Source organism: Procambarus clarkii, chromosome 4 (assembly GCF_040958095.1).
Source record: "Procambarus clarkii isolate CNS0578487 chromosome 4, FALCON_Pclarkii_2.0, whole genome shotgun sequence".
Classification (NCBI taxonomy): Eukaryota; Metazoa; Arthropoda; class Malacostraca; order Decapoda; family Cambaridae; genus Procambarus; species Procambarus clarkii.
This window is the reverse complement of record NC_091153.1, coordinates 40707547-40732089: the sequence shown is the minus strand read 5'-3', so window position 1 is coordinate 40732089 and position 24543 is coordinate 40707547. Positions and strand designations below refer to the sequence as shown.

Below are 24543 nucleotides of genomic sequence, written 5' to 3'. Positions count from 1 at the left end.
CACCATGGCAGAAGGTACAGAGCTCTACACACCATGGTAGGACGTACAGAACTCTACACACCATGGTAGGACGTACAGAGCTCTACACGCCATGGTAGGACGTACAGAGCTCTACACACCATGGTAGGACGTACAGAGGTCTACACACCATGGTAGGACGAACAGAGCTCTACACACCATGGTAGGACGTACAGAGCTCTACACACCATGGTAGGACGTACAGAGCTCTACACACCATGGTAGGACGTACAGAGCTCTACACACCATGGTAGGACGTACAGAGCTCTACACACCATGGTAGGACGTACAGAGCTCTACACACCATGGTAGGACGTACAGAGCTCTACACACCATGGTAGGACGTACAGAGCTCTACACACCATGGTAGGACGTACAGAGCTCTACACACCATGGGAGGACGTACAGAGCTCTACACACCATGGTAGGACGTACAGAGCTCTACACACCATGGTAGGACGTACAGAGCTCTACACACCATGGGAGGAGGTCACATGAGTGGGAGAGACAATCCCCCCCCTCCCTGGCGTGAACCACTGATATCACTGGTTAACAACTCCCAGGTAATTTCCCAGCAATTAGCGATAAACGACAGGGAGATTAAGCTAATCAGCAAGAATTATTGCAGGTTCATCCTCTGGCGACTCCTGCATCGTTACACCGTCATCAATCATAACATTAACGAACCTGACAGTAATGATACATGTCTAAATCATGCATAAATCATGTGTATCATGCATGTTGCAAGCATGTTGAGGGGGCACCGGACATGCAATTTCAGTCCCAATGCATGGCCTCTGTAAGAGATAATGTCAATGTGTCGAAGTTTGGAGGCCAGATGCTCAAGGCTAGTCTCACGCAAAGATTTAAGAAGCAGTTACGCAAGCACTTACGAACCTGCCAGGGACCAGATTCAAGAAGCAGTTACGCAAGCACTTACAAATCTGTTCAGGGGTCAGATTCAAGAAGCAGTTACGCAAGCACTTACGAACCTACCAGGGACCAGATTCACAAAGCAGTTACGCAAGCATTTACGAACCTGTCCATCTTTCCTCAATCTTTGACGGCATTGGTTACATTTATTAAACAGTTTACAAGCATGAAAACTTGCCAATCAACTGTTATAAACAGCCTCCTGGTGCTTCGGAGCTCATTAACTGTTTAATAGTTGTAAACAAAGCCACCAAAGATTGAGAAAAGATGGACAGATTCGTAAGTGCTTGCGTAACTGCTTCGTGAATCTGGCCTCAGGCAGGTTCGTAAGTGCTTGCGTAACTGCTTCGTGAATCTGGCTCCAGGTTCGTAAGGGCTTGCGTAACTGCTTCGTGAATCTGGCCCCTGGCAGGTTTGTAAGTGCTTGCGTAACTGCTTCGTGAATCTGGTCCTGCCAGGTTCGTAAGTGCTTGCGTAACTGCTTCGTGAATCATGCACCAGGGTGGTGGTGTTGCCGTAGTGTCAATTGAGGCAAACTCTGGAATCCTACTCACCTGATGACTTTACAGATGAAAATTGAAGCATCATCAACAATAACTTTGCGGTGAAAGTTTGCAATGAAATATTCGTGTAATTATTGATTTCTCGAGAATATCCGGAACTTCAACACGCTCAAAAATAGCAAAGGTTAATGTGTGGCTGGTTAATGTGTGGCTGGTTAATGTGTGGCTGGTTAATGTGTGGCTGGTTAATGTATTTGTAGTACGTAGGTGAAGCATTTACAGCGTTGTGGTTCGAACAAAATTCGTCAGTGAAGCACTTGTTCCGGAAGTGTTCGAACCTCATCAGTTGTGAGTCGTGTGCAGTCCGTCCTCCAAACAAAGACCCAAAGTCCATTCCATGCACCCGCCAACCCCGCTGTTTATAAATGAAAACGGTTTACACACGACTCACAACTGATGACATTCGAACACTTCCGGAACAAGTGCTTCACTGACGAATTTTGTTCGAACCACAACGCTATAAATGCTTTACCCACGTACTACAAATACAAATAATCGCCAACAGAACCTAAACACCTAACCTAACATATGCACAATATGCTAATATATTAAAATAATAATTTATATTTGAGAAAATTGCAATTTTGAATGAATAGCATGATAAAATTTATGAATGCATCTTTGGGGTCGACCGCTGGATGGAATGGACTGGGTCTGAAGCCGAGTTATATGTTCATATATCTAAAACCTTTGTTTATAACCCATTTTATATTTATATACTTCAATTATTACCCCCATACTCTCCAAATGACTGGAGAGTATCATTCTCTTCCAAATGATTATTTAATCGTATAAGTTAAGATAAATATACATTTGAATGTAATAAAGTGTTGGTGCTAAGATTTCCTCCGGCCGCCAGGATAACTGACGCCGACGACGACTACACGGTGACGGCAGACCAGCGAGCCGCCCTCATGGAGCTCGAGTCCCTCACCTGGAACTATCCGACGCCCCAGCAGGCGGGGGGCGGCCGGGCGCCCTCGGCCCTCCCGCAGGCGCCTCACCTCCTCCATGACGAGGACTCCGACGACGACGATGACGACGAGGACTCCTACTGTGAGTTTTTTTTCTCTCGCTGTCGTCATGGGGTTATAGAGTTTATAGCATAGGTCACTCCAACACGTCGCTCAACACCTCACTGCACGCACACACGTGAGATGAGTGACGTGTTGTTCCGGCCTGCCAGAGGCCAGATTCACGAAGCAGTTACGCAAGCGCTTACGAACCTGGGGCCAGATTCACGATTTAGGTACGCAAGCACTTACGAACCTGTACACCTTGTCTCAATCTTTGGCGGCTTTGTTTACAATTATTAAACAGTTAATGAGCTCTGAAGCACCAGGAGGCTGTTTATAACAATAACAACAGTTGATTGGCAAGTTTTCATGCTTGTAAACTGTTTAATAAAGGTAACCAAAGCCGTCAAAGATTGAGGAAAGATGTACACAGTCATAAGTGCTTGCGTAACTGCTTCGTGAATCTGGCTTCAGGTTTGTAACTGCTTGCGTAACTGCTTCGTGAATCTGGCCCCTGTAATAGTAATTCCCGTTGTCCAGGGGTCAGGCAGCCTGTGTATATATACTTCACACTTATATCGAGGTCCTTCTATAGGCCGAACCTTCCTCAGGATTCAACCCCCACACACCAGTTGCCTAACTCTCAGCTGACTATTTACTGTTTGGTGGACAGACGCATTAGGTGAAAGGAAGTGTGCCTGCAATGCTATTGTGAAAGCCTCACCGTGAAAGCCATTGTTGAATACCGGCCAAGATGAGTACTCCAGGAGAGGAATATTGACACTAATATTTCATCATCAGATGTGGACATGGTGCCTTACGACATGACGGAGAGACTGAAGGAGGTCAACCGGGCCCTCATAGAGGACCCCACGCCAGCTGAATGTGACCGTGAAATCACCGTCCGCTTCAGGGACGTCATCGCGGATTATCAGTCGCCCAGGGAATATTACCCGTCAGGTTAGTCACTCCTAAAATGACCTCATTTTCTATGATGGCTCCAATTCACCCGTTTTTTGTAAATATTAATTTTTCCTAATTTTCTTGATGGTGTCTTTTCTCTTTATATACATTTTTTCCTTTTATTTAGGCCACATATCTAATCCAAATTTGCTAGTGTAGCATCTTGAATTATACTTGTCTTTTGTTCAGTGTAAACACTATACCCATTCACGGGGATATATCATGAAATAGACGCTTATAGATATTGCAATGTCCATGGACGCGAATTCGATCCCATTCCACAGCCCAATATGTTCTCAAATCTATGTATATCCATATGTAAATTACCTCTTGGTGAATGACCTATGACAGGTTTAGTTATTTTAAACACTACCAAGATTTTTGGATAGGTGAAATTATTGATTTGTCAAAAATAAGTGTTTTGTGTTCTCCGCTAAAATGGCTTTCTTGTCTTGTTCATTGATGTTCATTATTGTTCAACTCTTGTTCCTTATTGTTCAAATCAAGGGTGTGGAGTGGGTCATGGTGTGACCTGATGTTAGTAACGTTAGTAACGAAGGATTCCTTCACATGTGGAGGATTCCTCCAGATGTGAAGGTGGAGGATTCCTCCAGATGTGAAGGTGGAGGATTCCTCCAGATGTGAAGGTGGAGAATTCCTCCAGATGTGAAGGTGGAGGATTCCTCCAGATGTGAAGGTGGAGGATTCCTCCAGATGTGAAGGTGGAGGATTCCTCCAGATGTGAAGGTGGAGGATTCCTCCAGATGTGAAGGTGGAGGATTCCTCCAGATGTGAAGGTGGAGGATTCCTCCAGATGTGAAGGTGGAGGATTCCTCCAGATGTGAAGGTGGAGGATTCCTCCAGATGTGAAGGTGGAGGATTCCTCCAGATGTGAAGGTGGAGGATTCCTCCAGATGTGAAGGTGGAGGATTCCTCCAGATGTGAAGGTGGAGGATTCCTCCAGATGTGAAGGTGGAGGATTCCTCCAGATGTGAAGGTGGAGGATTCCTCCAGATGTGAAGGTGGAGGATTCCTCCAGATGTGAAGGTGGAGGATTCCTCCAGATGTGAAGGTGGAGGATTCCTCCAGATGTGAAGGTGGAGGATTCCTCCAGATGTGAAGGTGGAGGATTCCTCCAGATGTGAAGGTGGAGGATTCCTCCAGATGTGAAGGTGGAGGATTCCTCCAGATGTGAAGGTGGAGGATTCCTCCAGATGTGAAGGTGGAGGATTCCTCCAGATGTGAAGGTGGAGGATTCCTCCAGATGTGAAGGTGGAGGATTCCTCCAGACATGGAGGCGGAGGATTCCAAAAATAATGAACAATTTTCTCATTAAGAATAACCCCGTTATCCTGTGTCCGGAGTGGCCTCTCCAGGGTGCAAAGCCTGGGTATGTTGATATGGGGGAGAAGCTGTTACCCATGCAGCAGAGAAGCTGTTACCCATGCAGCAGAGAAGCTGTTACCCATGCAGCAGAGAAGCTGTTACCCATGCAGCAGAGAAGCTGTTACCCATACAGCAGAGAAGCTGTTACCCATGCAGCAGAGAAGCTGTTACCCATGCAGCAGAGAAGCTGTTACCCATGCAGCAGAGAAGCTGTTACCCATGCAGCAGAGAAGCTGTTACCCATGCAGCAGAAGAGCTGTTACCCATGCAGCAGAGAAGCTGTTACCCATGCAGCAGAGAAGCTGTTAACCATGCAGCAGAGAAGCTGTTACCCACGCAGCAGAGGAGCTGTTACCCACGCAGCAGAGAAGCTGTTACCCATGCAGCAGAGAAGCTGTTACCCATGCAGCAGAGAAGCTGTTACCCATGCAGCAGAGAAGCTGTTACCCATGCAGCAGAGAAGCTGTTACCCATGCAGCAGAGAAGCTGTTACCCATGCAGCAGAGAAGCTGTTACCCATGCAGCAGAGAAGCTGTTACCCATGCAGCAGAGAAGCTGTTACCCATGCAGCAGAGAAGCTGTTACCCATGCAGCAGAGAAGCTGTTACCCATGCAGCAGAGAAGCTGTTACCCATGCAGCAGAGAAGCTGTTACCCATACAGCAGAGAAGCTGTTACCCATGCAGCAGAGAAGCTGTTACCCATGCAGCAGAGAAGCTGTTACCCATGCAGCAGAGAAGCTGTTACCCATGCAGCAGAGAAGCTGTTACCCATGCAGCAGAAGAGCTGTTACCCATGCAGCAGAGAAGCTGTTACCCATGCAGCAGAGAAGCTGTTAACCATGCAGCAGAGAAGCTGTTACCCACGCAGCAGAGGAGCTGTTACCCACGCAGCAGAGAAGCTGTTACCCATGCAGCAGAGAAGCTGTTACCCATGCAGCAGAGAAGCTGTTACCCATGCAGCAGAGAAGCTGTTACCCATGCAGCAGAGAAGCTGTTACCCATGCAGCAGAGAAGCTGTTACCCATGCAGCAGAGAAGCTGTTACCCATGCAGCAGAGAAGCTGTTACCCATGCAGCAGAGAAGCTGTTACCCATGCAGCAGAGAAGCTGTTACCCATGCAGCAGAGAAGCTGTTACCCATGCAGCAGAGAAGCTGTTACCCATGCAGCAGAGAAGCTGTTACCCATGCAGCAGAGAAGCTGTTACCCATGCAGCAGAGAAGCTGTTACCCATGCAGCAGAGAAGCTGTTACCCATGCAGCAGAGAAGCTGTTACCCATGCAGCAGAGAAGCTGTTACCCATGCAGCAGAGAAGCTGTTACCCATGCAGCAGAGAAGCTGTTTCCCATGCAGCAGAGAAGATGTTACCCATGCAGCAGAGAAGCTGTTAACCATGCAGCAGAGAAGCTGTTAACCATGCAGCAGAGAAGCTGTTACCCACGCAGCAGAGGAGCTGTTACCCACGCAGCAGAGACGCTGTTACCCATGCAGCAGAGAAGCTGTTACCCATGCAGCAGAGAAGCTGTTACCCACGCAGCAGAGAAGCTGTTTCCCATGCAGCAGAGAAGCTGTTACCCATGCAGCTGAGAAGCTGTTTCCCATGCAGCAGAGAAGCTGTTACCCATGCAGCAGAGAAGCTGTTAACCATGCAGCAGAGGAGCTGTTAACCATGCAGCAGAGGAGCTGTTACCCACGCAGCAGAGGAGCTGTTACCCATGCAGCAGAGAAGCTGTTACCCATGCAGCAGAGAAGCTGTTACCCATGCAGCAGAGAAGCTGTTACCCATGCAGCAGAGAAGCTGTTACCCATGCAGCAGAGAAGCTGTTACCCATGCAGCAGAGAAGCTGTTATCCATGCAGCAGAGAAGCTGTTACCCATGCAGCAGAGAAGCTGTTACCCATGCAGCAGAGAAGCTGTTACCCATGCAGCAGAGAAGCTGTTACCCATGCAGCAGAGAAGCTGTTACCCATGCAGCAGAGAAGCTGTTACCCATGCAGCAGAGAAGCTGTTACCCATGCAGCAGAGAAGCTGTTACCCATGCAGCAGAGAAGCTGTTACCCATGCGGCAGAGAAGCTGTTACCCATGCGGCAGAGAAGCTGTTACCCATGCGGCAGAGAAGCTGTTACCCATGCAGCAGAGAAGCTGTTACCCATGCAGCAGAAGAGCTGTTACCCATGCAGCAGAGAAGCTGTTACCCATGCAGCAGAGAAGCTGTTACCCATGCAGCAGAGAAGCTGTTACCCATGCAGCAGAGAAGCTGTTACCCATGCAGCAGAAGAGCTGTTACCCATGCAGCAGAGAAGCTGTTACCCATGCAGCAAAGAAGCTGTTAACCATGCAGCAGAGAAGCTGTTACCCATGCAGCAGAGAAGCTGTTACCCATGCAGCAGAGAAGCTGTTAACCATGCAGCATAGAAGCTGTTACCCATGCAGCAGAGAAGCTGTTACCCATGCAGCAGAGAAGCTGTTACCCATGCAGCAGAGAAGCTGTTACCCATGCAGCAGAGGAGCTGTTACCCATGCAGCAGAGAAGCTGTTACCCATGCAGCAGAGGAGCTGTTACCCATGCAGCAGAAGAGCTGTTACCCACGCAGCAGAGGAGCTGTTACCCATGCAGCAGAGAAGCTGTTACCCATGCAGCAGAGAAGCTGTTACCCATGCAGCAGAGGAGCTGTTACCCATGCAGCAGAGAAGCTGTTACCCATGCAGCAGAGGAGCTGTTACCCATGCAGCACAGGAGCTGTTACCCATGCAGCAGAGAAGCTGTTACCCATGCAGCAGAGGAGCTGTTACCCATGCAGCAGAGAAGCTGTTACCCATGCAGCAGAGAAGCTGTTACCCATGCAGCAGAGAAGCTGTTACCCATGCAGCAGAGAAGCTGTTACCCATGCAGCAGAGGAGCTGTTACCCATGCAGCAGAGGAGCTGTTACCCATGCAGCAGAGAAGCTGTTACCCATGCAGCAGAGAAGCTGTTACCCATGCAGCAGAGAAGCTGTTACCCATGCAGCAGAGGAGCTGTTACCCATGCAGCAGAGGAGCTGTTACCCATGCAGCAGAGAAGCTGTTACCCATGCAGCAGAGAAGCTGTTACCCATGCAGCAGAGAAGCTGTTACCCATGCAGCAGAGGAGCTGTTACCCATGCAGCAGAGAAGCTGTTACCCATGCAGCAGAGAAGCTGTTACCCATGCAGCAGAGAAGCTGTTACCCATGCAGCAGAGGAGCTGTTACCCATGCAGCAGAGAAGCTGTTACCCATGCAGCAGAGAAGCTGTTACCCATGCAGCAGAGAAGCTGTTACCCATGCAGCAGAGGAGCTGTTACCCATGCAGCAGAGGAGCTGTTACCCATGCAGCAGAAGAGCTGTTACCCACGCAGCAGAGGAGCTGTTACCCATGCAGTAGAGAAGCTGTTACCCATGCAGCAGAGAAGCTGTTACCCATGCAGCAGAGGAGCTGTTACCCACGCAGCAGAGAAGCTGTTACCCATGCAGCAGAGAAGCTGTTACCCATGCAGCAGAGAAGCTGTTACCCATGCAGCAGAGAAGCTGTTACCCATGCAGCAGAGAAGCTGTTACCCATGCAGCAGAGGAGCTGTTACCCATGCAGCAGAGAAGCTGTTACCCATGCAGCAGAGAAGCTGTTACCCATGCAGCAGAGAAGCTGTTACCCATGCAGCAGAGGAGCTGTTACCCATGCAGCAGAGGAAGCTGTTACCCATGCAGCAGAGAAGCTGTTACCCATGCAGCAGAGAAGCTGTTACCCATGCAGCAGAGAAGCTGTTACCCATGCAGCAGAGAAGCTGTTACCCATGCAGCAGAGGAGCTGTTACCCATGCAGCAGAGAAGCTGTTACCCATGCAGCAGAGAAGCTGTTACCCATGCAGCAGAGGAGCTGTTACCCATGCAGCAGAGGAGCTGTTACCCATGCAGCAGAGGAGCTGTTACCCATGCAGCAGAGGAGCTGTTACCCATGCAGCAGAGAAGCTGTTACCCATGCAGCAGAGGAGCTGTTACCCATGCAGCATAGAATCTGTTACCCATGCAGCATAGAATCTGTTACCCATGCAGCAGAGAAGCTGTTAACCATGCCGCAGAGAAGCTGTTACCCATGCAGCAGAGAAGCTGTTACCCATGCAGCAGAGAAGCTGTTAACCATGCCGCAGAGAAGCTGTTACCCATGCAGCAGAGAAGCTGTTACCCATGCAGCAGAGAAGCTGTTACCCATGCAGCAGAGAAGCTGTTACCTATGCAGCAGAGAAGCTGTTACCCATGCAGCAGAGAAGCTGTTACCCATGCAGCAGAGACGCTGTTACCCATGCAGCAGAGAAGCTGTTACCCATGCAGCAGAGAAGCTGTTACCCATGCAGCAGAGAAGCTGTTAACCATGCAGCAGAGAAGCTGTTACCCATGCAGCAGAGAAGCTGTTACCCATGCAGCAGAGAAGCTGTTACCCATGCAGCAGAAGAGTTGTTACCCATGCAGCAGAGAAGCTGTTACCCATGCAGCAGAGAAGCTGTTACCCATGCAGCAGCGAAGCTGTTACCCATGCAGCAGAGAAGCTGTTACCCATGCAGCAGAGAAGCTGTTACCCATGCAGCAGAGAAGCTGTTAACCATGCAGCATAGAAGCTGTTACCCATGCAGCAGAGAAGCTGTTACCCAAGCAGCAGGTTACTTTGATCAGTAGTAACTTATCCTGTTACTCTACATTGCATTAAAATATGTTGAACATTGCGTCTAAAATATTTAAAAAATGTGTTAGAAATTGTTATAACAGTGTTGAAATGGGTCAAAGATAAATCTCCCTCCAGGGTCTGAGATGTGAAGATAAGTCTGACTAGTGGCAAAGGAAAGTCTATCCTATAATTTAAAGTCTAAAACAAAGATACAATTGATCTAATAGTACTTTGCCCTGAGGTGTTTTCGGGGCTTAGTGTCCTCGTGGCCCGGTCGTCGACTAGGCCTTAGAAGAAAGGAGAAGAAAGTCTGTATCCTCTGATTAAAAGTCTGAAATGTTAAGTACTGGGTGGTAAGCCTAAAGCACATTTTTGTTAACGTAGGTATATAATTAATGCTTAGACTTATTATTATGCTGAAATTTACAATTGTTACATTCTAGCTAAATGACAGATAATAACGACAACAATGTATTTTAATATATTTAATTATAATGTTATTCCACATTAGGACATAAATAATAAAATTTACCCAACCACTTGGGGTGGACGGTAGAGCGACGGTCTCGCTTCGTGCAGGTCGGCGTTCAATCCCCGACCGTCCACAAGTGGTTGGGTACCATTCCTTCACTCCGTCCCATCCCAAATCCTTATCCTGGCCCCTTCCCAGTGCTATATAGTCGTAATGGCTTGGCGCTTTCCCCTGATAACTAAAAAAAATAGAATATGAAATATTAATTTCTCCTGAATTTTGATGCCCTAATCTTAACGTAATTATGTCATTATATTCACCTCATTACAGACATTAATATCTGATTAAGTAAAGAAATCCACAAGGGCCGTGACGAGGATTCGAACCTACGTCCGGGAGCATCCCAGACACTGCCCCGAATGAGCTACGACAGGGTAAAAAGGTGCGAATCCTCGTCACGGCCCTTGTGGATTTGTTCATTTGATGCATCACGTTAGTGTGATATCTGTGTGTAAATATGATTAAGTATTTTAAATACAATCTTTTATTGCTGTTTTCTTTAGCAGAAAGTTTACAAAGATATTTATAATGGTGGGACGAATGTCTAGTTCTGATCCTCTGTCTTATGATCTCACTTTCTTGTGATCTGATTTCTCTTCTTGTGACCTGATCCCCTTTTCATGTGACCTGATCCCCCTATCTTGTGATCTGATTCCTTTTCTTGTGATCTGATTCCTCTTCTTGTGACCTGATCCCCTTTTCATGTGACCTGATCCCCTTTCTTGTGATCTGATTCCTTTTCTTGTGATCTGATTCCTCCTCTTGTGATCTGATTCCTTTTCTTGTGATCTGATTCCTCCTCTTGTGATCTGATTCCTTTTCTTGTGATCTGGTTCCTCCTCTTGTGACCTGATCCCCTTTTCATGTGACCTGATCCCCCTATCTTGTGATCTGATTCCTTTTCTTGTGATCTGATTCCTCCTCTTGTGACCTGATCCCCTTTTCATGTGACCTGATCCCCCTATTTTGTGATCTGATCCCCTTTAGTGTGAACATGATCCCTTTTTCTTGCTATCCACTCCCCTCTGATGTGACTTCATCCCCTTTGTTGTGGCGAGAAACTGTATTAAGTGAAGCGCTTTTGTTGCAGACTCCGACGATGGCTACGGGGACTCGTCAGACCTCCTCTACGACGCAGAGGAGGAGGACGTGTTGGCCTCCCTCACTGCCGAGGTCAAAGAGGTTCTGGGAGGTAACGTCAACGTGATGGACCTAATGGCTGACCTGGCACAGGAGAACAGCTCTGAGGACCATAACAGCGTCGGGGTCAGTGTGGGCGACGCAGGTCAGGTCGACCTCAGTAAAGGGATAAAGAATGTTAGCATCACCGAAGAGCGTCAAGTAAAGTGGGATGCGAGCCAGGAGATAAAAGCGGATGTGCCCAGACTCCGGCTTGAGAGCCTCCCAGACAAGTCTCAGCTCAAACCTGCGGTAAATAATCTCATCCGGGAGGAGGAGGAAGAAGCGAGGTCGACTTCGCAGGTTCCTTGTGAGAAGACGCTGCTGAAGGTCGATGACTCGGGTCTGGCCGATCTGGAAACTTTCATGAATGAAACTGATACTAATAAGATGATAGAGTACTTACCGGACGCGTCTAGTGTTGTTGAGGAGGATAAAGGTGTTACAATGTCCCTCATAGAAGTCAATGAACGAGTGCATGTTGAGAGAGGACTTAGCAGTTTAAGTGACGTAGTAAATGCGGACTTAAGACTAGACGAATGTAGTGTAGGCGAAGAAACACAATCTAATCATTTATTTGAGATACGAGACTCGAGTGACGTAACAGAGCAAACAGATCCTCAGCTTTCAGCCATAATCGCGGCTGACATTGCTTACTTCGAGAACAGCGACGAGTTCGAAGATTCTCAAGACGAAGCAGATTCTAAAGACGAAGAAAGTTCCACGTTAACAGACTCCTCCCAGGCGCCAGCAGCCCTGCATGAGGCAGAGACTGACCAGTTGCCTCAAGGCACTCCTCAGACGCAGGCAGAAGAACACACAAGAGCAAGCAGAAGGTCAGTTAGTCCAGACATTACACCACCACACACTTCACGCCTCACAAGCAGGAAAGATCAGAGTTCGCGACAATCTCCAGGGCCTTCATCACCTCCAGGGTCTCCGGGACCTATTTTTGAGAAAAGTAAAAGGAAAACTGGGAGGAAATCTCCGTCGGCGCCTGCCACACCTGCTGCACCTACCAGGACGAGGCCCAAGGCAGCGGCGGCCACCCAGCCCCTCATCAAGCCCGCTCTCCTGTCCTCAGAGAAGCTGAGCAGACTAAAGGACTAGCGAGACGGCCCGCCACAGAACGAGAGCATCAGCAGGCTCACGGGAAGGCTCAAGATCTCTTCCTTTCAATTCTTCCTCTTCTTCCTCCTCCTCCTCTTCGTCCCCTCTCTCCTCCGCATCGTCCTCATCATCGACTACTTCTTCTTTATCAACACATTCCTCCCCGAACGTCCGCGGGCGCAACCGGACGGCCGTCAATGGTCCAGTGCGGCCCACCACGCACAGGTCGGCTGGGCCACCAGAGGGCAGCAGTGGAAGGGGCTTCAGTAGCGGTCCTGTGAGGTTACCGACCAGTGCCCATCATGGGTTGACCCTCACGCCCATCAGCCCCGCCCTCACGACGCCCGTTAACCCCGCCTTCACACCCGTCAATCCCGCCCCGAGAGGCCGAGTAGGGCCTCCATTACCCGGCAGGATACCGCCTCACGCCAAGGTTCGGAAGGCAGCCAGCGCCTCAGACCTTCACAAGTGAGTCAATAATAATAATAATAATAATAATAATAATAATAATAATAATAATAATAATAATAATAATAATAATAATAATAAAGTATATGTGAAAAACAGCAGCTTGTGGTAGAGAACAAGTGCAGTACTCTTGTCCATAAATGTTTGATATTTTCCCAATTGTTTTTGTACTGTTGAAAATTGTAGATTGACATATTAGACAAGATGAAACGGAAAAACGGATGGACAGACGAGGACCTAACCTATCTAGGCCTAAACAAATGTATACTAGGCCTAACATAGTCAATATGTGAATTATATCAGGATATGTTTGGCCTAAAATACGCCTAGTCAAAGAGGTTAGATTGTGGCAGTTTTGGGTGTTGATCTCATCGTTCCTGCCTGTCTACCGTCCCGGTCTATCATTTGTCCACAAGCGCCCGTTCGTATCTCTTGAGCTATCATTTTGGGGCGACGGTCTGGCTTCATGCAGGTCGGCGTTCAATCCCCGCCTGTCCACCAAGTGGTTGGGCACCATTCCTTCCCCCCGTCCCATCCCAAATCCTGACCCCTTCCCAGTGCTATATAGTCATAATGGCTTGGCGCTTTTCCCCCCTGATAGTTCCCTCCTTCCTTCCTTCCTGTGATAACATTGATATATTTTCTTTCGCTCATGATAGCAAGCTCAGCAGGACCTCGCAAGACCCTTGCTTCTCAGTCCATTCACCTGGCGTCTAGCAGACTTGAACCGCGAACCCCATTTGTGTGAGGCCCAAGCTGCCTTGCCTGCTTCTCAGTTTCCTACAAACTTGTCTTCCACAATACGGGTCCTAACACAACTCTCCCAGATGGCTGAAATATGTTTGTAATGTGTTAAATATTCAAAGATATCACTAGTTATCACTAGTTATCACTAGATATCACTAGTTATCACTAGTTATCACTAGATATCACTAGTTATCACTAGTTATCACTAGTTATCACTAGATATCACTTGTTATCACTAGTTATCACTAGTTATCACTAGATATCACTAGTTATCACTAGTTATCACTAGTTATCACTAGATATCACTAGTTATCACTAGTTATCACTAGTTATCACTAGTTATCACTAGATATCACTAGTTATCACTAGTTATCACTAGTTATCACTAGTTATCACTAGTGTAACTGGTGGGGTGTCTTCCACTTTGGCCACTCTTGTTAATCAGAAAAAGATTAATATATTACTATTTACCAGCAAATCATTGATGATCTATAGAAACAATCTCTCAGGCGATGAGTCACAATAACGTGGCTAAAGTATGTTGACCAGACCACACACTAAAAGGTGAAGGGACGACGACGTTTCAGTCCGTCCTGGATCACTCTAAAGTCGATAGAATGAGACTTGAGAATGGTCCAGGACGGACTGAAACGTCGTCGTCCCTTCACCTTCTAGTGTGTGGTCTGGTCAACAATCTCTCAGCTGTTTGTTAGACAACCGCAGGTATTAGGTGCGACATAAATGGTTGGCATAGCGACAATGTGAGGAGGCCTGGTCGAGGACCGGGCCGCGGGGACGCTAAGCCCCGGAAACACATCAGGATCAGGAGGGATTCCAACCCATGCTGATCAGGTCGGGTGACCTTGGGCTCTGTGGTATATCGTACAACATCATTCATTTACCCATTATACACGTAACTTGGTTACGTGAATAATAATAATAAAAATAATTCATAGTGTCGGGGGACAGACAGCCAGAGGGTAAACAGGTAAATGCGGTTGATAGAGCTTCAGCTTCACACGCTGGGGATCCTGGGTTCGAGTCTCCTAGAGCACAGGTGAATGAAAGGCTAATCAAGTGTTTAGTATTGTTATTAAAGGGACCTGCTGCATGGGTAACAGCTTCTCCCCCATATCAACCTACCCAGGCTTTGCGCCCCTGGAGAGGCCACTCCAGCCAGAGCGCAACTCCATAGTCTCATGAGACTGATGGAGGCCTACTACTAAGATTATTAACGACGGTTTAGCTATTAAGATCACTCTAAAAACCTACAGATAAAGCCATAAGCATACTTTAGACCGCACCATTTTACTTCAGAACCGAAGTATAACGCCTATATATATACCGACAAGTAGGGTATACCTTTCTGTGTATATTACTGAGGTTAGTATACTGAGTCTACCATTGTGTTCCCTCAGAGTAGGCGAGGAGCCTGAGGACCGAAAGAGGCAGAACGAGGAAGTCTTTAAGGCGTGGGTGAAGCAGAAGAACAAGCAGGCCGCCGTCTCCAAGAAGTGAGTCGGTAACCCCATGATTGATGAAGATTAGGCCACCCAAGAGGTGGCACGGGCATGAATAACCCGTAAAAGTGACCCATGAACACATTCTCTGTATATATGCACACACACACACACACAATCCCCCGGGTATATATTACGGGGCTATTCATGCCCGTGCCATCTCTTGGATGGCTTAGTCTTCATCAATTACAACTATTCACATATATACACAGATGTACAACCATCGTGACAACCACAACAGCCTCCTTCAATCACTATACCCATGTAATGCCAGCATCTAGCTTGTTCACAACCTTCCCTACCATAATGACCCACTACCATCAATACCCAACAACCAACCACAACATAGGTGGTTGTTACCACCTGTACAACTACCACCACTCACCCTCTACCACAACTCAGCAACTATAATTACCATGAGTAATCAACCACAACCCACCACAACTGCCAACAACTACCACTAATATCCATTAATTCCACCACAACACCCCCAACTCCAACATACAACTACCACCAAGTCCCACAACCAACCACCAACCACAACCAACCACCAACCACAACCTACCACTAGGTGAATACCAACCACAACCCACCTACAACCCACAGCCCACCACAACCCCCGCCCCCCACAACCCCCGCCCCCACCAATACCGGCCGCGATCATAGAGTACTTATCCATAGAGTCTGTGTCCCAAGGTATTTCGGTATGCCAGTTCTTTGTGTCCTAGTTCTTCCGAGATCCCACTAACACCATCCCGTCCGGCAGGTCGCCGGCCTTCACCTCGCCTGCGTCAGGAAGGAGTTCGTCGGAGCTGACCGAGAGACGGAAGCGGGCGGAGGAGGCCTTCCAGGCCTGGCTCTCCAAGAAGCGGCAGGAGCTGCGACTTGAGAAGAGGATGAGAGGTGAACGGCGCCGACTGGAGGATCAGACCCGCTATGCCAGGTCCAAGACCGAGTGTGAAGTCGCTTATAAGGAGTAAGTTCTTTGTTTACGTTCTGTGGTGGGGGGGGGGGGTGTTTGTATGAGGGAGGTGTGTGTTTGTAGGGGGAAAGTGTGTGTGTTTTTTATGAGGGAGGTGTGAGCTGTCTGCACCTCTTAAAGTTTCCTTTAGTGCTTTCTGAGGTTGTTGCTGTACCTTGGGGCTGCATTTTCTAGTGCTGGTCTGACGTAGGTGGGGTATGGTATTCTAATCGTCGCCATGGTAAGACTTGGTGTTGAGTCAACTAAGAGATTTAATCTAAGGTGTTTCAGGTTGGTAGTTCCTCTTCCTTGTGTTCCAACCCGCTGGTTCCCAGTCCTGATTCTCACCACCTTGCACGTACTTGTATTGAATTCCAGTAGCCATTTCACGGAGTAATACTACGGTCTGTCTACTTCTTTAGTGAAACTTCTACCATCTCCTTCTTTCCCGACCTTTCTCAATACTTTTGCGTTATCTGCAAACACTGTGTGTGTGTGTATTCACCTAGTTGTGCTCACCTAGTTGTGCTTGCGGGGGTTGAGCTCCGGCTCTGTGGTCCCGCCTCTCAACTGTCAATCAACTGGTGTACAGGTTCCTGAGCCTATTGGGCTCTATCATATCTACACTTGAAGCTGTGTATGGAGTCAGCCTCTACCACATCACTTCCTAATGCATTCCATTGTCAACCACTCTGACACTAAAAAAGTTCTTTCTAATATTTCTGTGGCTCATTTGGACACTCGATTTCCACCTGTGTCCCCTTGTGCGTGTGCCCCTTGTGTTAAATAGTCTGTCTTTATCTACCCTATCAATTCCTTTGAGAATCTTGAATGTGGTGATCATGTCCCCCCTAACTCTTTTGTCTTCCAGTGACGTGAAATTTAATTCCCGTAGCCTGTCCTCGTAGCTAATACCTCTCAGTTCGGGTACTAGTCTGGTGGCAAACCTTTGAACCTTTTCCAGTTTAGTCCTATGCTTGACTAGATATGGACTACATACTGGAGCTGCATACTCCAGGATTGGTCTGACATATGTGGTATACAAATTTCTGAATGATTCCTTACACAAGTTTCTGAATGCTATTCTTATGTTGGCCAGCTTGGCATATACCGCTGATGTTATCCTCTTGATATGGGCTTCAGGGGACAGTTCTGGCATGATTTCAATCCTAAGTCTTTTTCTCTCTCTGACTCTTGAAGAATTTCATCTGCCAAATGATACCTTGTAACTGGCCTCCTGCTCCCTACACCTATCTTCAATACATTGCATTTGCTTGGGTTAAACTCTAACAACCATTTGTTCGACCATTCCTTCAGTTTGTCTAGGTCTTCTTGAAGCCTCAAGCTGTCCTCCTCTATCTTAATCCTTCTCATAATTTTGGGATCGTCAGCATACATTGATAGAAATGAGTTTATACCCTCCGGGAGATCATTTACGTATATCAGAAACAGGATAGGACCCAGTACAGAGCCCTGTGGGACTCCACTGGTGACTTCACGCCAATCTGAGGTCTCATCCCTCACTGTATCTCTATGCTTCCTATTGCTTAGATACTCCCTTATCCACTGGAGCACCTTACCAGTTACTCCTGCCTGTCTCTCCAGCTTATGTACCAGCCTCTTATGGGGTACTGTGTCAAAGGCTTTCCGACACTCCAAGAAAATGCAGTCCGCCCATCCTTCTCTGTCTTGCTTAATCTTTGTCACCTGGTCGTAGAATTCTATTAAGCCTGTAAGGCAAGATTTACCCTCCCTGAACCCATGTTGATGGGTTGTCACGAAGTCTCTTCTCTCCAGATGTGTTACTAGGTTTTTTCTCACGATCTTCTCCATCACCTTGCATGGTATACAAGTTAAGGACACTGGCCTGTAGTTCAGTGCCTCTTGTCTGTCACCCTTTTTGTATATTGGTACTACATTAGCAGTCTTCCATATTTCTGGTAGGTCTCCCGTTTCCAGTGACCTACTATACACTATGGAGAGTGGCAAGCAAAGTGCTCCTGCACACTCTTTCAATACCCATGGTGAGATTCCATCCGGCCTAACAGCTTTTCTCACATCCAGCTCCAATAGGGGCTTCTTGACCTCATCTCTTGTAATTTCGAACCTTTCCAAGGTCACCTGGTTTGCTGCCACCTCTCCTAGCGCCGTGACTTCTCCCTGTTCTATTGTAAAGACCTCCTGGAACCTTTTGTTGAGTTCTTCACACACCTCTTTGTCATTCTCTGTGTACCTGTCCTCGCCCACCCTAAGTTTCATCACCTGTTCCTTCACTGTTGTCTTCCTCCTGATGTGACTGTGTAGTAGCTTTGGTTCGGTCTTGGCTTTATTAGCTATATCATTTTCATACCTTTTCTCAGCTGCTCTTCTCACACTAACATACTCGTTCCTGGTTCTCTGGTATCTCTCTCTACTTTCTGGTGTTCTGTTATTACTGAAGTTCCTCCATTCCCTTTTGTTCAGCTCCTTTGCTTTCATACATTCCCTATTAAATCACGGATTCTTCCTTTGCTTCTCTGTTTTTTCCTGTCGGGCTGGGACAAACCTGCTTACAGCCTCCTGACATTTTTGGGTGACATAGTCCATCATGTCTTGTACGGACTTGGTTCCGAGTTCTGTGTTCCAATGTATATCCCATAGGAATTTATTCATCTCCTCATAGTTTCCCTTTCGGTACGCCAGCCCTTTGTTTCCCAGTTCTTTTTTGGGGGTGATAATTCCTAGCTCAACCAGGTACTCAAAGCTCAATACACTATGATCACTCATTCCCAAGGGGCTTCCAACTTAACTTCCCTTATATCCGACTCACTTAGGGTAAATATCAGATCAAGCAAGGCTGGTTCATTCCCTCCTCTCGTTCTTGTCGGTCCCTTGACGTGTTGACTTAGAATGTTTCTTGTTGTCACATCCAGTTGTGTGTGTGTGTGTGTGTGTGTGTGTGTGTGTGTGTGTGTGTGTGTGTGTGTGTGTGTGTGTGTGTGTGTGTGTGTGTGTGTGTGTGTGTGTGTGTGTGTGTGTGTGTGTGTGTGTGTGTGTGTATGTGTGTATGTGTGTATGTGTGTGTGTGTGTGTGTGTGTGTGTGTGTGTGTGTGTGTGTGTGTGTGTGTGTGTGTGTGTATGTGTGTGTGTGTGTGTGTGTGTGTGTGTGTGTATGTGTATGTGTATGTGTGTGTGTGTGTGTGTGTGTGTGTGTGTGTGTGTGTGTGTGTGTGTGTGTGTGTGTGTGTGTGTGTGTGTGTGTGTGGTCACCTATTGGTGTTTTCTGTGAGTATTGGTAACTGTCATATCCATATACCATTATATATCCACTTTTATCCGTATAAACATTTTGTTCTGAGTAGCTGAATCTAAAACAATAACAAGAAACAACAACACCGAACATATTACCGAACATTCTGACCGACAAACATACACATTTCCTCCTATACACTTGCAGTATGTTACCAGACATACACACAAATACGTGTATGAGAGGAAATATGGAGCATAAGCCTCTGTATGAGAGGAAATATGGAGCATAAGCCTCTGTATGAGAGGAAATATGGAGCATAAGCCACTGTATGAGAGGAAATATGGAGCATAAGCCACTGTATGAGAGGAAATATGGAGCATAAGCCTCTGTATGAGAGGAAATATGGAACATAAGCCTCTGTATGAGAGGAAATATGGAACATAAGCCTCTGTATGAGAGGAAATATGGAACATAAGCCTCTGTATGAGAGGAAATATGGAGCATAAGCCTCTGTATGAGAGGAAATATGGAGCATAAGCCTCTGTACTGATATTGTGGGTTACTATGTTATTATCGCTAGTGCCTTCTGCCGCAGGTGGTGTCGTCGCAAGCGGGAGGAGGTGCGGACGACGGCGCGGGCGGGCGCCGGGGTCCCACGGTCACAGTCGCTGGAACGCCCCTGGGCGCAGGAGAAGACCCGGAAGCTCTACTCTGCCTACCTCAGCGGTCATTAATCACGGCTGCTGCCTTATTTACCGTGATACATGACCATTACACATGGATGTTGGCTACTGGAATACGTGCCACGAAGACACATGAAGGCTGGCCACTGGGATACGTGCCACGAAGACACATGAAGGCTGGCCACTGGGATACGTGCCACGAAGACACATGAAGGCTGGCCACTGGGATACGTGCCACGAAGACACAAGGAGGCTGGCCACTGGGATACGTGCCACGAAGACACAAGGAGGCTGGTCTCTGAGATACATGGCACTACTGTGTGAGTTGAATAGCCAAGGAGGTTGATCAATGTACACAAATGGCACTTCGTAGCAGCAAGGCTCAAGTGGACAGAGGGACCTCCTGCTGGGGCCACGAGAGACAGAGGGATCTCCTGTTGGGGCCACGAGAGACAGAGGGACCTCCTGCTGGGGCCATGAGAGACAGAGGGACCTCCTGTTGGGGCCACGAGAGACAGAGGGACCTCCTGCTGGGGCCATGAGAGACAGAGGGACCTCCTGTTGGGGCCACGAGAGACAGAGGGACCTCCTGCTGGGGCCATGAGAGACAGAGGGACCTCCTGCTGGGGCCACGAGAGACAGAGGGACCTCCTGCTGGGGCCATGAGAGACAGAGGGACCTCCTGTTGGGGCCACGAGAGACAGAGGGACCTCCTGTTGGAGCCACGAGAGACAGAGGGACCTCCTGCTGGGGCCATGAGAGACAGAGGGACCTCCTGCTGGGGCCACGAGAGACAGAGGGACCTCCTGCTGGGGCCATGAGAGACAGAGGGACCTCCTGCTGGGGCCATGAGAGACAGAGGGACCTCCTGCTGGGGCCACGAGAGACAGAGGGACCTCCTGCTGGGGCCACGAGAGACAGAGGGACCTCCTGCTGGGGCCACGAGAGACAGAGGGACCTCCTGCTGGGGCCACGAGAGACAGAGGGACCTCCTGCTGGGGCCACGAGAGACAGAGGGACCTCCTGCTGGGGCCACGAGAGACAGAGGGACCTCCTTCTGGGGCCACGAGAGACAGAGGGACCTCCTGTTGGAGCCACGAGAGACAGAGGGACCTCCTTCTGGGGCCACGAGAGACAGAGAGATCAGAGCAGGGAAGCCTCTGACCGCTCCCTCAGCCACAGGTCCTGGTACAGCAGTGCTGGCTCCTGGTCCACCAAGTGCCCCAAAAAGTTATCACCGAGTACCACAATGTCATCCTTCTCCCTCCTGTCCATTCCCCCTCCCTACTTCACAGTCTCCCTTACATTTGGCAAAAATGTGCTCGAGTGATGTTGAATCAACATTATCGGGCACTGGAAGTGGGGGGTTCGACCCCAACCTACCCTATGACACTTGCTATACAGTCACACGTCACCATGAAAAGTTAAGTTCGAGGCTACAACCATCTGGCTTCCAACCTCGAACCAGACATTCTATCTTCTAGCTTTAAATAACGAATTTGCACATGACAAATGTTAATTAATAAAGACTAAATATATCCATCTCTTTGTCCAGCAGCAGTTGTTGATTGTTTGCCAGCTGTGTATTGATCATCCCTACCATATGTAGCATTGGCTATAATAGTGTTGTGGTACTTTGTGATAAACAATAGGGCCTAATCTATTTAGCTCGCCTCGGCGGCTGCTAGTTGGAGTACAGCTGTACCTGGCTCCGTGTGTATGGTATACAACTGTACCTAACTGTAGGATACAGGTGTTTGCCTCTGTGAATATAATATTCGAAGTTTCCGTAGTGAACAGGAGCTTGTCATGTATATGAGGCTTATCGGGTAGGCTGATGTGTGGCGTGTTAATTTTACGTGTTCTTAATCTAATTTCAGAGGCCTGTGGTTGGCCTTAGGGCAGTGAATGTGTGTGTTTTGCTGTGGCTAGGTCTATTAATATATATTTTTGTAGGATGCCTTCCCATTTTCTGCGAGAGGTTGTAATTCCACACAGTTTTAACAAATAGAAAATGAGCTTCGTCGAATCGTCTGGTGTTGGGGGACGTATGGACGGCGAGTCAATCTTTATACACCTGGCGCCTGCTACACATCTCTTCTGGCTAAGAGATTTTAGGCAGAGTGGGCAGCAGGTGTGGGTGGGCAGCAGATGTAGGTGGGCAGCAGGTGTGGGTGGGCAGCATGTGTGTACCTGTCATTGTCTATGGGGAAGCGAGGTGTAGTTCTTTATGCTTCGCTTACTAGCCTTGATGTTTCTATTGTGTTATAATTGAACTGTTCTGAAGTTCAATTTTTTTGTTGAGTCTGGCCTAAAATATGTGGATGGAGGTGGCTTCCACAAGTTCTTCTTTCCGTGCATGCCACTTGTTGACCATATGAGGTACAAATATTTCCTTATATTCCTTCGTTTCCAGCTTCCATCCTGTGTAATCTTGTTCAACTTTCTCCCAATTTAAGAGGCTGTCCTTGTCCACCTTGTCTATTCCCTTCTATATCTTGTATGTCATGATCATATCCCCACTATTTCTTCCCTCTTCTACAGTTGTGAGATTTAGTTCTCGGGGGGGGGGGGGGGGACCCCTTTTTTCACATCCCTTTAGCTCGATGCCTTGTTTGTTTGTTACCCTTTGTTTACTGTTCTTCAGGTACACTCTACCCCAGTAAAGTGTTTCCCATTGGTCCCAGCTGGCTTCTTCATATTGTACATCAGCCTTCAATGAGGAACTGGATCAAATATATATTTGATCATGAACTGACCAGTATATATTTTAGTGAATGACTGTTCTTAAAGATACTTTCACTGGTCGATTTCTTTTCTTTTGAAACTTTCCTAACCTAAAGTACTGTTATATTCCTCCTTTTCACAATCAAGTTAGATCAAGTTTACATAGCTTTCATTTTTCTTTTCAAATGTTGGTAACGGTCGTTAAACTCGATTTAGTTTATCAGGTGTGAATCTTATGTTCTAAATTCATTCAATTCATCCATTACAAAGTTTATCCTCTCCAGGTGTTTATTTCTTATTCTGAGTACTTTCTCCAGCACTTTACATGGGATAGTTGTCAGTGACAGTCGTCCACAAGTTAGTTCCTCCTGCCTGTCCCCTTTTTAAAATATTGGGACTCCATTTGCCCTTTTCCAGATTTCTGGGAGATCTCCAATCTTGAGTGTTTTATGGAAAATTTGACTTAGTGGATGGGAAGATATCTGTCCAGCATCCTTCAGCAGCGATGGTGATATTGAGTCTGGTGCTATTGCTTTTGTTGTGTCAAGTTCCTCCTGTTTATTTTTTTACAGTGCCATTTTTAAATTGCCTCTCAGCTTCCCTTTTGACTCAGGGGTACTCATTTTTTTTAAGTGCTACTCTGTTGTATTCTATTCCAAGTTCTCTGTACTTTTGACATGTTATTTTTTGTCCTTTCTGTTCCCTGCATTGACTATTGAACCAAGGACTTATTCTGTTCCTCTGGTTCACCTCCCTATTGAATGGGATGAAGAACTGATCCTTGGTATTTGCACATTTCCAGGATGTGAATACCGGCATCACATTTATTGTCTTTCTTGTAACTCTGACATTGCAATTACCCCCTTTTTTAATTCTGTTATGTACTCTACACAGTTGTACAGTAATGGCTAGCGCCTCGAGGCATCGCATACTACTTCTCGACATCTGCCTCATTTTGAGTAAACACCAGGTTCGCTTTCCTTATTGTTATTGGTGCTATGATATATAGTCTCAAGAAGTGTTTGTGTGCTGTGTCCATCAGCTTTGCTCTCTATGTCTCATAAAGCTTCTGAGGGTCCTTCATTATCCTGTCTCTTTCCTTGTGATTAAAATCCACAAGTTTAGCATCTTAGCCTCGCTGCCTTTGTCATTGTGGCCGTTTTTTCTCCTACCTTTTAGGCAGGTCTCATTGTATTCCTTACTTTATTATTTGGAGGAGATTATAAATCACTGCTACCAATATCTTTATTTCCCACTCTTGTTGTTCCTACTATGTTTTCTTGCTGATTGGTTTTCTCTATTTTATTTCTTCAAAGCTCCAGTGAAGCTGTAGAAGTAAGATATATTCCTCCACCTGAGTTCAACCTCTCCTTCCATACCGCCACATAGACCTGTGGGAAGATCAACTCTCGTAAAACACTTGTTAGTTTTGTTTCCATTATTGTAATAATGTTGAGTTGTTTTTTACCGCCCTTTCCATCGAACCTTATCCACGTATTTGTAATTCCATCTCCATTCATGTACAGCACTTTAATGCTTCTCTTCTCTGCTGGGTTTCCTTAGTTTGGCTCAAGGAGTGGAGGTTCTGGCGGTTCTAAGTCCTTTCCTGATAGGGGAAGGAGGTGTATGTTGATCTAGTTACTGCTGCTTGCTCTTTTAGATAGGTGTCTCATCAGGCTTGGCAACCCCACTATTTTGTTGTTATATTCTTTGCTTCCTCTGTCTTCCTTAATCATATCGTGGTTAATATATACTTGATGGTACTTTCCCCATTTCTTAAATTCCTTTTTTTTTCTGCCAGTATATATTTTAGTGAATTACTGTTCTTAA

At 47.2% G+C, this 24543-nt stretch overlaps 1 protein-coding gene across 1 annotated transcript in view; it reads left to right on the top strand.

Annotated features, from left to right (window-relative positions):
• LOC123750663 (serine/arginine repetitive matrix protein 2) overlaps positions 1–24180 on the top strand; it is a 102933-nt gene extending 78753 nt beyond the window's left edge. The window contains 7 exon segments of the mRNA XM_045732775.2: positions 2374–2570; positions 3332–3490; positions 11176–12368; positions 12370–12842; positions 15008–15103; positions 15876–16085; positions 19899–24180. Of these exon segments, the coding sequence (XP_045588731.2) occupies positions 2374–2570; positions 3332–3490; positions 11176–12368; positions 12370–12842; positions 15008–15103; positions 15876–16085; positions 19899–20037 (2467 nt within the window). The 3' untranslated portion in view covers positions 20038–24180.
• The last annotated feature ends 363 nt before the right edge of the window (positions 24181–24543 follow it).